The 13337-nt window shown below is 39.4% G+C and overlaps 1 protein-coding gene across 1 annotated transcript in view; it reads right to left on the bottom strand.

Annotated features, from left to right (window-relative positions):
* Positions 1–13337, bottom strand: part of odad2 (outer dynein arm docking complex subunit 2) — a 50093-nt gene that overhangs the window by 15789 nt on the left and 20967 nt on the right. The window contains exons 10-15 of the mRNA XM_084747263.1: positions 12107–12253; positions 11521–11730; positions 8752–8985; positions 7443–7553; positions 7117–7271; positions 102–282 (exon numbers count right to left, since the gene is read on the bottom strand). Of these exons, the coding sequence (XP_084603389.1) occupies positions 102–282; positions 7117–7271; positions 7443–7553; positions 8752–8985; positions 11521–11730; positions 12107–12253 (1038 nt within the window). The remainder of the gene's footprint in view (positions 1–101; positions 283–7116; positions 7272–7442; positions 7554–8751; positions 8986–11520; positions 11731–12106; positions 12254–13337) is intronic.

Raw genomic sequence — 13337 nt, 5'->3', positions numbered from 1 at the left:
TGGTTAAATGACACAAATAAAAAGTACATCCATGAATTGATATAGGAGTATGTTTTGAAAATGAGCTAAGCCTTTATACAGCAAGAGAAAATCCAACATGCCTGGTTTGTTCCAGTGAGCAGGTTCACCAGTGACTTGATGCCTCCAGACTTGCGGATGGTGGCCTTGTTAGCAGGTATCTGGCCAAATTCTCCGAGGGCTCCCACTACATTTACCAGCACTTCTTCAGGCTGATCAGTCAGCAGGCCGACCAGGATCTCCAGGGCTTTGTACTCTTGAAATCTTTCAAGGTTGGACAAAAGTAAGAGGGGCAGTCATCATATTAACTAATCACTTTACATTGTTTAATTACATTTATAACAGCAAATAAAAAAGAGATAAATGAAAAAGAAACAAGACAAAGAGTATATGTCCATGCGAGTAGCTCTGAGAGGCCACACTACGGTGCTTTGAGCAAAATGCTTACATCAGCATACCAACATACTCATAATGACAGTACTAATATGGTTGTGTGAAGCAGGTTTAATGATTACCATATTTACCAACTTAGTTTAGCCTGATACAGAGTATAGAGTAGGAAAAAGGGTGCATTGAGCTACACCCAAATACTTCTCAGTTTAATGTGAGAGCATGATATCAATTGCTAATAAGAACTAAACACAAAGTACTGGGTGCTGAGAATGTCATTAGTTTTGCAGATTAAACTGATGCTGGCGCAAGAGAAAAAGCTAAAGTCAGTAGATCAAGAATTTTTAAAGGGTACATAATCTGGTAACCCTAATTCTCTGTGTATTAGTGCTAAATGTAATGGAAAACTTTGACTGGGCTGGTAGATGGAATGCCAGAGTATCATCAAGATCACAGTGATGGTAACTCACCACCCCTTTTTGCTCTTTTTTCCAATCACAGTTGAGTAAGCTTGGTAACATGATTAACTTCCTCCTTCCCTGTTTCCTGTACTTAGATATCTTTACATGCTAGGCTTGTCTTTTTTAAGGAAAACCACATTTTGAAGATGCTTTAAAGACATTGCTGGAGGGCTTGTAAAAATGATGTATATTCACATTTTATATGTTTGGAACACAACATAAAGGGGTGGACTTAGGAAGGGTCAATTGTGATCCATCTTCTGGTAATCATGAATGTCTGTAAGATTTTTCATGGCCATCCATCCAATTGTTGCTGAGATATTTCAGTCTGGGCCAAATTGGTGGACTGACCAGCTGACACAGATCAACAGACTAACAACACTGCTACCCCTAAAGCCACACCACTAACGTGGCTAAAAATACCTTTGACAAGTGACAGATAGCAGCTACGGTGTATGCACCCACACGGGCACAGATCTCTTACTGTAACCCAGCAGTACAGGCAGTTTTCCCACGGCTGGCTGCTCACAGTTGTCCCTTGTACGTAGTTTGCATAACCAAACCTTTGCTGCGGCTTGGAAACTCTGCCTCCCTCTTTTGCTGTGATTTTTCCTTGTTTGCCAATGCTATAGAGTGGTAAACTATAGTAAACATTTAAAAGGGATATAATGTGGTTGCAAAAAACCTCAACAAACCTCTGATGTACAGTTAAGTTCTACGACTGTTTTTATTCACAGTTACGGTTGCTGGCATCATGGTCGGTAAAGCTATTGTAGATGGCCAAGGTCATTTGGTTTTGGTCAGGGTCCACCGACACACAGCCTATTCCTGCAAGTGAAAACACTGCTAATGAACAGAGGAGCTGCCAAAGTTAAGTTCAGTGAATTTCACCATAAAGAAAAGCAATGGTTTTCCCATGCCATTGCTGAAGTGTCATCTGCAATTGACTACAGTAGAATTATCTTGTAATCACAGACATAACTTTTGATAAATGATCAGTAAGTCCAGCCTATTTTTGTTAAGCCAATCCCAGCTGAAGTAATTACGTGATGGCAAGAGTAACATTACACAAGACCGCCTAAAGCGGCTTCTTCTGCAAACACTGGGCTCCACGCAACGGGAAGCTTATTAAAGCCTGTCAGAAGACACAGGAACCACAGTTGGGCTTCTGTGCAGCAGAAGTTTATGATTGATTGCCTGTCTTTTACTTCTCTCATTCTTCTCCACTACTCACACATTCAACTAAATGCAGAAAGCTTAAATGCTGCTTTTCATACTAACAAGGGTTTTTAGGAAGGTCCAAGGAAAGTAAAACATTTCAGGGACCCAAAGATGCTTAGCACTGACCATGAAGACAAAAGAGATAGTCACGCGTTCAACCTGAAATTCAACAGATTGATCTGTTTCATTTGAAAGGAAACAGGCGAGCAGAGCAGTGAAGGACTTGGGTGAGCACAGAACTTTTGTGAGGTAAGGAGAAGTATCATTTGGAGGAGCAATTATGGTGTGCTCATCATAGGGCTGGAACAGAGGTAAGATGGAGGGGTAGTCAGTAATTGGAAGCGAACCCCACAATCTTGACCCCAAACATTACTGCGCTGGCAAATACAGTCTGAGACTTGGCAGTCGTGACTTTCCATTGCAAAGTTATTCCCTCACTCTTTTGTTAAGGCGTTTTACAGCATTTTTGTGTGTCCATAACACCTCGGTACACAGGCTCAAGGGGCCACATATTGATGCATGCATAAATCTGCACAAAATAATGTTTCAGTGTCTCCAAGCAGGAAATTTTACAAAGGCATTTTCCTACTACATATAAACATGGGTGGGTAATCAGTTACAATTAACGCACAAGTAAAAAGTAGATTTTTTTAAGGCTCAAGCACAACCATGTTAAACTGCAATTCTACTCTTTACTCAAGTATTGTTTTGAGCCATTAATCTATCGTTACAACTAGACTGCTACTGTAGGTGAAAATGTAGTTAGCTAGCTAACATTAGCTTTGTTAATTTTGCATGTGCATGTGTTAATCTCTGATTTTATTGACATTAACTTATCTTGCACCTAGTGGTCTGTTGGCCTTTTGAATTGGTGTGGTTTACAAAACAGTTACTGTAATGCCAACTTCAATGTTCAGCTACTTTCATAACTGCAGAACACCTAAAAAATGTTGAAGTATGTAGGTTTAAGCAGCTTGTAGCAGTAAGGCTGTAAACTGCAGAAAACTGAATACAGCTCACCTCATCCTCCCCTTCCAAGCATGTAGAAGAAGAACAGTGAAGAACAAAGCTTGTGAATAATGTGAAAGGCCCTCTTTAGAGCCAAACACAGCAATTCTTAATTTCAGGTTATTATACACTAAGGAAAACATGCCTACCATACTTAGTCAATAGCTTCCCCTAAGTTTTACACACTGGACCTTTAAAATACAAAGTCACTTGTACCTTGAGTAATTTATTAGCCAGGTACCTTTTACTTTTACTTGAGCAGGTTTCTCAGGTGGCAATTTTCACTTCCACTCAAGTCATTTCTTTAGACTAATTGTTCTTTCACATGAGTAAAGATTTTCAGTACTCTAACCACCACTGCATATAGGCTTGGCCTGGGTATATCCCTCTATGTAATTTTGTAAGTCCTACAAAAAACATAAGCTTATGTGGTCTTTAAACAAACACACTTAAGTTATGAATGTAATTATATTTTGGGGCATCAATCATCTCTCATTTTGATGCATCATTAATCAAGAAAATGGCTTACACATGCTGCTACTTGTCTTGAGTGGAGGTCCCCCGACCTCTATACTGTCCAGACCACGCAAATCATCAGTCACATAAAAGAAAAAATCATGTTGTTTGCAACAGGCCGCAGGGTCTGTTTCATTTGACCATGTACTTAATGAAAGAAAAGTAAAAAGAATCCACACTCTGCCTCTCATTATTGCTGTAGCAAAATATATTCCAAAATGATTTTCATTTCAGTACACCACTCAGCCGGTGATTGATTCTGAAATGAGCGCATGCCCCTAAAACCCTGTTACCATTAACAGCCTTTCCTTTTTGACAGTAATGGCTCGGTCACTTCATTCCAAGCTTTTGCTTGACCTAGACATTTTAAGTGATTCAAATAAGCCTGAGAAAGGATGAAAAAACAGATCCACTTACTCATTCAAGTGTGCATTAAAAATATTTGCCATGCATCATGCTGGTTTCCTCCTGAAGAGGTAGCCAAATTTCACCTTCTTTCACACCCAGCTGCCCACAACTTCCAAAAAAACAAAATAAAACATAACACACGCAGGAAAGCAACCATGAAATGAGAGCTCTATTCATATTGCAGCTCTCTCACTAAGATACCTTTGTGACATGTTAAATTTAGAGTGAGGGCAACCAAAGTGTTTTTTAGTGTTTGTAAATGAAGTGTCACTAAATGTGGTTTACATGTGATTAATGGCATCATTATAATTATTTCTATTATTATTATTATTATCAGTAGTAATATAAGTGTTTTACATAGCAACAGTGTGACAAGTCATTACATATGGCAGAGCGCCTGTGCTGGCAGCAAGTGTATTTAGCTGCCACATTACTCATGGCCAGTGCAGTTAACTTGTTTTATCATCATGCCAAACTGCAGTCAAAAGGTTTCCCAATCTCCGCCAATTTTGTTGTTTTTTTAAGACAGTTTTTTATTTTAAATGATGAAGAAGCCAATGTAAAAGCTTGATTTTCTACCATGAAAAAACAGACCTCCATATCTAAAGAGTAAATTCCATGCCACTATCTTCAAAAATGTATTGATAATAATGATTCAAATCAATGTTTGATTATCCTTCATGATGTGGGTTAAACAGACAGTGATCTGTCCATCTTGCTTTACAAGAATGTTATTGTCATTCTTCTGCCCCTGTAAAGGAATCTTCGCTTAACTCAATGTGGCAGCAGACACTCAGCTCCAGTTGGGAGGACTTAACTTAGACTTTAAATGCAGGATATCATTCTGTCAGTTATGATATACGAAGTGAAGAGAGATCCTTGCGAGTGCGACTGCTCCTTTTTCTTGATATTTTTAGAATCCCACTGCAATTTGAACTATACAGCCTTTCTGAGTCAGAAGAAAAGCATTTTCACATAATCTCACCTCAGCAAAAAGCTGTCAAACAGTCTTTGTCATAAAAATTATTAAAACACAATTTTTTTTATCAGTGCCATGGCTACACTTGAGATGATATATTAATATCTTACCAAGGAATTAAATTACTACATGTGGGTAATATATTATGTCACTGGCCTCACACTGAATAAAAAAATAAATACAGCTAAATCATTCTTTCAAGAGCAGACTAGTGGAAATGTGTGGGGCTGCCAGGGCATGGTCTCTGGGCATTATTTATTTTAGAGGGAAAATTAGTTACTTAAAACTCATCTGACACTAAAGTACAAGTCAAAAAGCAATCCAGGAATGTCACTGCTGAAGGATCTAGGCTAAATGACACTTAAATAAACCTCTGCTGTACATGACAAATGATTAAAGCCTCTGTCAGCCTACGTCTGCTGACATTCAGTATGCCCACGTTTGGTTCAACACTAACAGTCCTTGACTAACACATCACTGAAGTCTATAAAATCAGCACATTTATTTGAGCCTTTGTTAAGGGTGGAAAAGATTGAACTCTAGCGGCAAACACTCACATAAAAGATCAGACCTTATAGAATCTGTGCAAAAACTTTACAGTTTACGCAAATAATCACTTCAACCAGGAACAATGGTAAAGGAGAGGGAGAGATGACAACAGTATGCGAGTGGAAAAAGTGACACAGCCAGTCATGAATGAATAGGAGCCTCCCATAAAAGTAACATATGTGATGATGGCATGACGACCATAATGCACGCAAGTCGAACCCTTTACTGGTGGTTTGCATTTATGTACTGTAAGTCTGGGTTGCACTAACAAGGATTCATTTTAAAACCAGATTAAATCATGGTTTAACTTTGAATGATGTTACACCAACTAATTATGTTACACAAAACTTGCAACTGCAAACTTAAAATTAAGAAAGATTCCATTTAAACCTCTTTTTAAACCTTGAATAAAAACCTAGATTAAATTTAATTCTGCACCAAATCTTTAAACCATGACTCATTTAAAATATGATCCAGTATTAACTTTAAACTTGGACTTGAGGAGGTTTAACTACTAAAAATGCTGACTTTTTGAGATGGATTGAGCACAATACTCAAGTTCCTTGAGGAAAGTTAAGAGTCAGGCTCAATCCAATTGAGTTTATTGGTGTTACTTAATATGTCTTAAGATACCAATTCAGCAAGGAAACCGTTAGGGAGCTGAACAGGAAGATTAAACCAGCTGTCAAACATGGCAGTGAAGGAACTGCTGTACTAGAAGTGCCCTAACTCCTGCTGACCCTGAAATTTTATGCCACCAGTTCCAAAGGGTGGATGGGGGGAAATTAGAGCTTCTCTGCTGAGCCATCATGACTACTAACAACAACAAACAATGCAACGTTTTTGTTAACTTCTAATTAGCCAGCAAAAATGTAACTTTTTCTTAACTTCTTAGCTAGCTAACGTACAATGTAATGCTTTCGTTAACTTCTTAATTAACTATTATGTTTTGTTTAGATACAGTTTAGCCAGGAGTTTTCCCCTTCTTTTATACTTACTAGGTCTGGACAGCACTCAAATTTATCTATTCATTTATTTTAATCTGGATAAGCAAGCATCTCCACACTGATTAAAATCCATTTAATTTCAGTTTACATCAGAAACCTTTTTTGTTTTTTTTACTAAAATGAGGTTAGTTTTTAATTGTTTAACAGTTCTCTGCTTAATTTTATATTTGGATTGACTCATTTTAAATCTACTTTGTTTAAACTCTGATTAGAACTAATCTTAGATTAAAATCATCTTTGTTGGTGCAATCCAACCTAAGATTGCTGTAAACCACATCATCTCACATATTTTCTAAAAGCTATTATGGGCACATGTGGGTGATATGCCTAATTGCTATTAACCTACTTTCACACTGAGGCTCATTAGACTGCTGTTCCTATGTATATATGTATAATGAGTGATTTTTCAAAGTCTTACTAATCTGTTACCACTAATTACAAACACATATTCATACATCCCAAAAGATGTGGCAACAATGTGTTTCTGTATCTCTGTTATGTTAAGTTTGTGTGAGTGTTAATGAGAGGTAATAAGGTGAGACCCTGAGTCCCAGCATACTTAGCTACATTCTCCATGCTGATGGAACACTTCCAGATGGCCCCGGTGGCAGCAGCCAGGAGCTGCTTGTTGTCTGCTTTGCCCAGCAGTGAAACCAGTGGCTGTAGACCTTTGTACTCACGCACCAGGTCACGGGTTTGTTTGTCCTCTGCACACTGTAAAGCAAAACAGTCGGTCAAGATCTACATAAATGCCTCAACTGTACAGCCTGGGTCTAATTAGGAGACAAAGAAGTTTAAGAAAAAACTATGTCCATTTTTCAAATGCTGTGCATTTGTTTTATGAAGTATGTGAACAACAAGAGCAGAAGAGTGGAAAATAGGTACCTTGAAGATTGCGCTGGCACAATGCATTTGCAGCTCATCATTGTCACTGCTTAGATTTTTGACCAAATCCTTGATCATGCCCTCCTTCTGAATGGCAATCCTGTAGCTCTCCTGTAGTGACACAACAATTAACAGACCACATGAATATGAAGTAATCTGTTTTTATGTTACATATGTACTTTTGCTATGTTTTTAGTTAATATATATTGTAAATTTGTTTCATATGATAAGTATCATACTTTATTTTTTATTTTTGGACCTTAAAAATTTAATAATTTTATATATTTGTATGTTAATGGGATAGTTTGGATTTTTTTTAACTGAGGTTGTGTGAAGTATAAGTCATTGTATTACCTACAACAGATGGCACACTCCGTTTGGAGAATAAACATAAACTGGTGTAATAAGCTAAGCAATGTACTGCTGTGGGCAGTGTCAGCAGCAAAACATACTTTAGCCACCAAAAAAAGGTTCACCAAAAGAAATCAATTACACTTTAAGTGTATACTATATGTAGAATATTTTCACCACTTTACCTTGCTGTCATACAGCCTTTTCCAACAGGAAACCGTTCTTAAAGAAGCCAAACATCTCTCAATGCAAAGCCATGACACTCTAGTGGCAAAAACATTCATTTTACCTCACAAATCACAGAAGTTGCTGGTCTACTGCTGCATTGATCAGTTAGTTTGTTTCTGTTATTGTGTGACTGGTGAATCCAAACTCACTCTTTAAGTTAATAACACTAACTAACTAACTGATCAAGGCTGCAGTAGACCAGCAACTCCCATGCTCTGTGTGGTAAAAATAATGTTTTTGTTGATGAAGTCTGGCTGCTTCTGAGAATTTGAATTTGAAGAAAAAGGTTGTCACTGGACCTGGTAGAGCTCTTGAAGATGTCTTGCCTCTCATCCAAGAGGTTTCTTCAGTTCTGGACCTGAACTTGAATGAGAGGCAAAACATCTTCAAGAGCTCTACCAGGTCCAGTTGCCCACGACACCCTTTTCTATGAATATCATGACCTGGATAACTGAGAATCTTCACAGACATCTGAGAAAGCAATATTTGGCCTATATAGCACACATTTAAACTGATACTGATTTTTAGGTGGCTAAAATATGATTTGCTGCTGACCCTGTCCACAGCAGTACATTATTAAGCTTCCTTCATTTCTACTCCTGCTGTTTCTCCAAACTGTGGGTGTGCAAACTGCCATCTACTGGAGGTAATACACTGACTATGAATACGAGTACAAAATCACTTCAAATTATCTGGACTTTTCCTTTAAATACAATACACTGTACTATACCTCTGAGGCACATTCCTGCAGGGTGCCCACCACAGGAATAAGCATGTTCTCATGTGGAGATTTGAGCAGGCGTCCCAGCAGTGGGATACCCCCGGCCTTGCGGATGGCCTCCTTGTTCTTGGTACTCTTGCTGCAGCTCCAGAGTGCCAGAGCCCCACAGCGAGCCACCTCAACATCATTCTCCTCATTTGCAGTTAGGTCGGCTAAATTAGGGACACAGTCCAGCAGCTTTACCTGAACAGAGAGACAAGGTACCCAGACTTACATGTGGATAAACACAAACATGAAAATGTGTGCCAACACACACGCAGACCACATGTGTTTCAGCAGACAACTTCCATACGCACATAAATTCAAGGACTCTGAAAGGTTTTACTTGTAGGATTAGAGTGATAATGGACGGTTCCAGATGGGAATAACAAGTTGTTGGCTGTGATTAAGGGTGTAATTAAAATTCTATTACCACTGCGTCTACAAGGATGAAAAAGCCAGAGATGCTAGGAGTGGAAAACTGTCAGGATAGATGTTGATGTTAGGCCTGAAAAGCCCAGTGTGACGGTTTATGGCCATCATTCAGTGTTCTAATCCATAGTTCCTGGCCAGTGAGACAGAGCAGGCAAAGCTATTACACACAGCATAGTTCAAAGGTGGTCTTGTAGCTTAGCGTGAAATTAATCTGCCTCCGTGAGTGACTTGCACATGAGAACATCCGATTTGGGGCTGAGGAAAATATACAAGGCATGGAGGCTTTAATCACAGGTCCCTCTGTCAACAAACATGATTGCAGGTCAGAGGATGTAAGGGACATTCTATCTGTTTTACCCCAGCACCCACTCTGCTGTTTGGAAAAAAATGGGTGACAAAGGATGGATGGGCCACTATCTGGCAACTGTGTACAGTGTGAAAAGGGCAGGAATGGGTGATTTAGTTGCTGTGCATCAAAAGATATTTCAGCAAAGCCTGGATATGTGTTTAACACTTTAAACAAAACAATAATACTAATATGTGGATCACATCACAATATGGCACCACTTGCCTTTCCAAAGGTTCCAAGGTGTCTGTGGTTTTTGTACATAACAGTTTGTGCTAAATCACAAACTAGCAGGCACAGACATAAACAGACAAGTGTTTAAATGGAAAATCCATCACTGTATTATGTAGCATAAACATAAAGATCAGGTTCTGATCTGCAGCTTTTTCTTCTACCACACATCACACTGGCATTTGGAGTTTTTAATAATTTTTATGCTATACTTATTTTACAGGTAGAATATGCAGGATTCTTTGTAAATGCAGCATTCCAAGTTGGCCCCTCCTAAAGAGAGACAGAGAGAAAGAACTGACCCTTCGCTAAGCCCCTCCTCCTCTTGCAAACAGCAACTATCCAATCCTAGGTTAACAACTGTAACTAGGTCACCGCTGACTTTTCAAGCTTTCCATTTCTCTACATGTTGAAGCAGTGTGCATGGGGCTTTAAGACAAGCGGTACTCTGTTTCATGAGCCTCGACATTTGCGTCTTTTTTGTCATCTTTCGAAAACATAAAACATAAGAGCCTCATGTGTGGGGAATGGAGCTGCAAGCATTAGCATGTCTGGCTAACTAATTATCTGCTGTAACGTTAGCTCCCAACAAATTTGTGTCAGATACCACTGCATTTTGCCAAAGGATGTGAGCTGGTGCAGAATCAAAGTGGGTGAATGTTGATGCATCTCTCTGACTTGCTTTCTTGGGACCAGGTTAGCTTAGCTCATATCCCAGCTCTCTTTCTGAGGCGATCACAGGCTGGCTAGTCTAGCTGGGTGACCGTCTTAAGGTCCACTGCACTAATCTAATTCCTGCATTTCCTCTTCCCACGTTAATGAGAGTATTTCTGTCCTCATTATGCAATTTCTCTTAAGTGACATTACATACTACAGATCCTTTCACAAAGTTTTTGTTTTAAAAGATGCCATGTGAAAACAAGGCAGCTGGAGATGGACTTCTCAACTAACTCAAGGAGTTCAACCATTAGCATTAGCTTACTTTAGCCAGCTGCATTTATGAAATCTGATAGTGAGAGTCACCATTTTAGCAGACAAAATCCATGGGCGTCAGCTAGAAATGAGAAGCTGCTTTTGTTTATTTCTCTATGGATCTGCAAGCATCACTGTAAACTGCATATGTGCCCTGCAAGAATGGAAAGCTTGACAGCCATAGCAACAGTAACTACGGTGAGCAGGGCTTAGTAAAGGGTCAATTAAGAGCGTGAGCAGTGTTAATGAGAACAAAGCAGTGAATCTGAGAAATATAAAGCAACTTTCTAATTGTTCCACAGAGGTTACATTCTAAAGCACAAAAAAACATGCCGACACCTCACCAGATTTTGTGTGAATACAACCAAAGCCATCCTCAGTCTGCTCTGCCTGTGTGTGTGTATGTGTGTGTATATGTCTTTCTGCAGCTCTCACAGACAGAAAGCAGGGGAGAGAGACAGAAAGTATGATGTAACCGTTGGTCACTAGACTTTCATAAGAGCCCTGACCTCAAAACCTGCATTGCACCTATTGGCTGGAGCCTACAAATCAATGCCAAAACAGGCCACACAGCAAAATATGAGAAAATAAGAAAATACAGGCGAAGGTAGGGTCTCTGCAGACAGTCACAAACACATATTTCTAGTGGGTCATAAGTGATGATTTAGAGAGATTAAGTTTGTGAATGCATATATTGTTTGTTTTTAGGAAAATGCTGCTTATTATGTATTTACATTTTCTACTCTTTTACCCACCAGTTTTTTGATACCGCCATACTGCCTGACGGTTCTCCTTGCTCTGCGGAATCTGGCCACATTAGCAATGGTCTCAGCAGCTAAGGCCTTGAGGTCCTTGACTGGTGAGTCCAGAATCTTCACGATGCTCTGCAGGCCTCCCATATCAACAATGGCTCGACGGATTTGCACGTTGTGACTAATCTTTCTCAGGATTTTCAGAGATCCAATCTAAAAACACACACGTAAGAAACTTTCACACCCAGTCAGTCAGAAATTTTAAAGATGATGGATTTGTTTTATGGAAAAGAAACTGTTGTGTCTGTGCCAACATGAGGTCTCCATCTGTACTAAGAGTACATACAGCGATACCTAGTAGCCAAACATTCACTCGCATTTCTACTAAAAATAGACAGGACAAAAAGCTGTAATAAAAGCACCCACACGTCATTAGGCAAACTGGAGAATAATTGCTACCCTGTGTCTTTAAAGGCACGCTCTCGACCCTGCGCTAGTGTTTCTGTAACTAAAACACAGGCTGGCACACACGGCCGGCTCTGTTTATGCCTGCAGGCCATCCAGGTCCAGCTTTGGCACAGCTACTCACTTTGCTTTTGACTTCATCTGTATCCAGCAAGTTAATGAGGACTTCAAGGCCACCTACATCCCGGATGGCCAGTTGGCACGTCTCCTGCATCAAATTAAAGTCCATCATGGCGCACAGAGTGAGCACAGTGGCCGTCTGGTCGCCTCCCTGTGATAATAATGCCAAACATGAATGAATGAAAATACAGAGACAAAAAAGAGGAGAGGAAGAGAAAATTAAACATTAAACAGACATTTGGAAAGGACATGAGGATGCAAATCTTCCACCACCCCCACACCCGCCCTCTCCCTCTGTTGTTTCGTCCTATAATATCACCCCTGCTGAGGTTGTTTTGTTTTTACCACAGCCTGCTAAGTGTTTAGCTTTGTGGTGGTAAACACTGATGGGAAGAAATTATTTGCTAACAGAGCTGAGCCCAGAAACCATTAGATACCGCCCTTAAGATGAAAAAGAACACTATTAGCACTGAAACCTGAAACTAATGATGAGCTGGCATTTCAAAGGCAGAATATGTTTTGACAGTTGCTATATACACACATACCATTTAAGTCCCGCACCCCAGCGTTCGGCAACTTAGTAACTAAAACATTACTAAGTCAAAAAGTGGTCTGAGGGGGAAATCTGATTTAAATACAAGCCTCTCTCCACACATGGGGCAGAAAACTGATTATTTTTTATTGCCATTTAACTGCAATGTGTTCACTAAAACAATAAACAATACAGAGATTTAAAACTGGGCACGTGTGGTCAAATCATGACTTGCGTGACAGTGGCAGAACCTGACTTCTCCTAAATTTAGTGTCCAAATACTTGTTGTTTTTTTCAGATTCTCCTCACACTGCATAAATCCTCATAATGTCCTAGCTGTGGATGGATGTTGACAGCATTATGGCACTTAAAATACCAGTCTTAGGGTTGGTGCTTTTGAGATGGTCAAAATACCATCCAGGCAGGCACAAATAGTGTTTTTATAACACCATATTTAGTCTGTATCATATGCAATTGCATAACAGACTTTGTTGACATGCGATGGTTTTGATCACAAGAAGGGGAAAAAATCAGTAGTCAGATAAAACAGAAGCTCATGGTTCACAAATGCATCAGTTAGCTGCTGTAATCCTAGACCTGCTACATGGCTTTGATATGTGACACTGAAACATCCAGCCCAAAATCTCCTGGCAAGTGAACAATCAAATATTATTCCATTTTTGCAGCGGTTTAAATTAAATGT

Source organism: Lutjanus erythropterus, chromosome 21, assembly GCF_056507025.1.
Source record: "Lutjanus erythropterus isolate fLutEry1 chromosome 21, fLutEry1.hap2, whole genome shotgun sequence".
NCBI lineage: Eukaryota > Metazoa > Chordata > Actinopteri > Lutjaniformes > Lutjanidae > Lutjanus > Lutjanus erythropterus.
The sequence above is the reverse complement of the archived record's forward strand: the minus strand, read 5'-3'. Positions and strand labels throughout refer to the sequence as shown.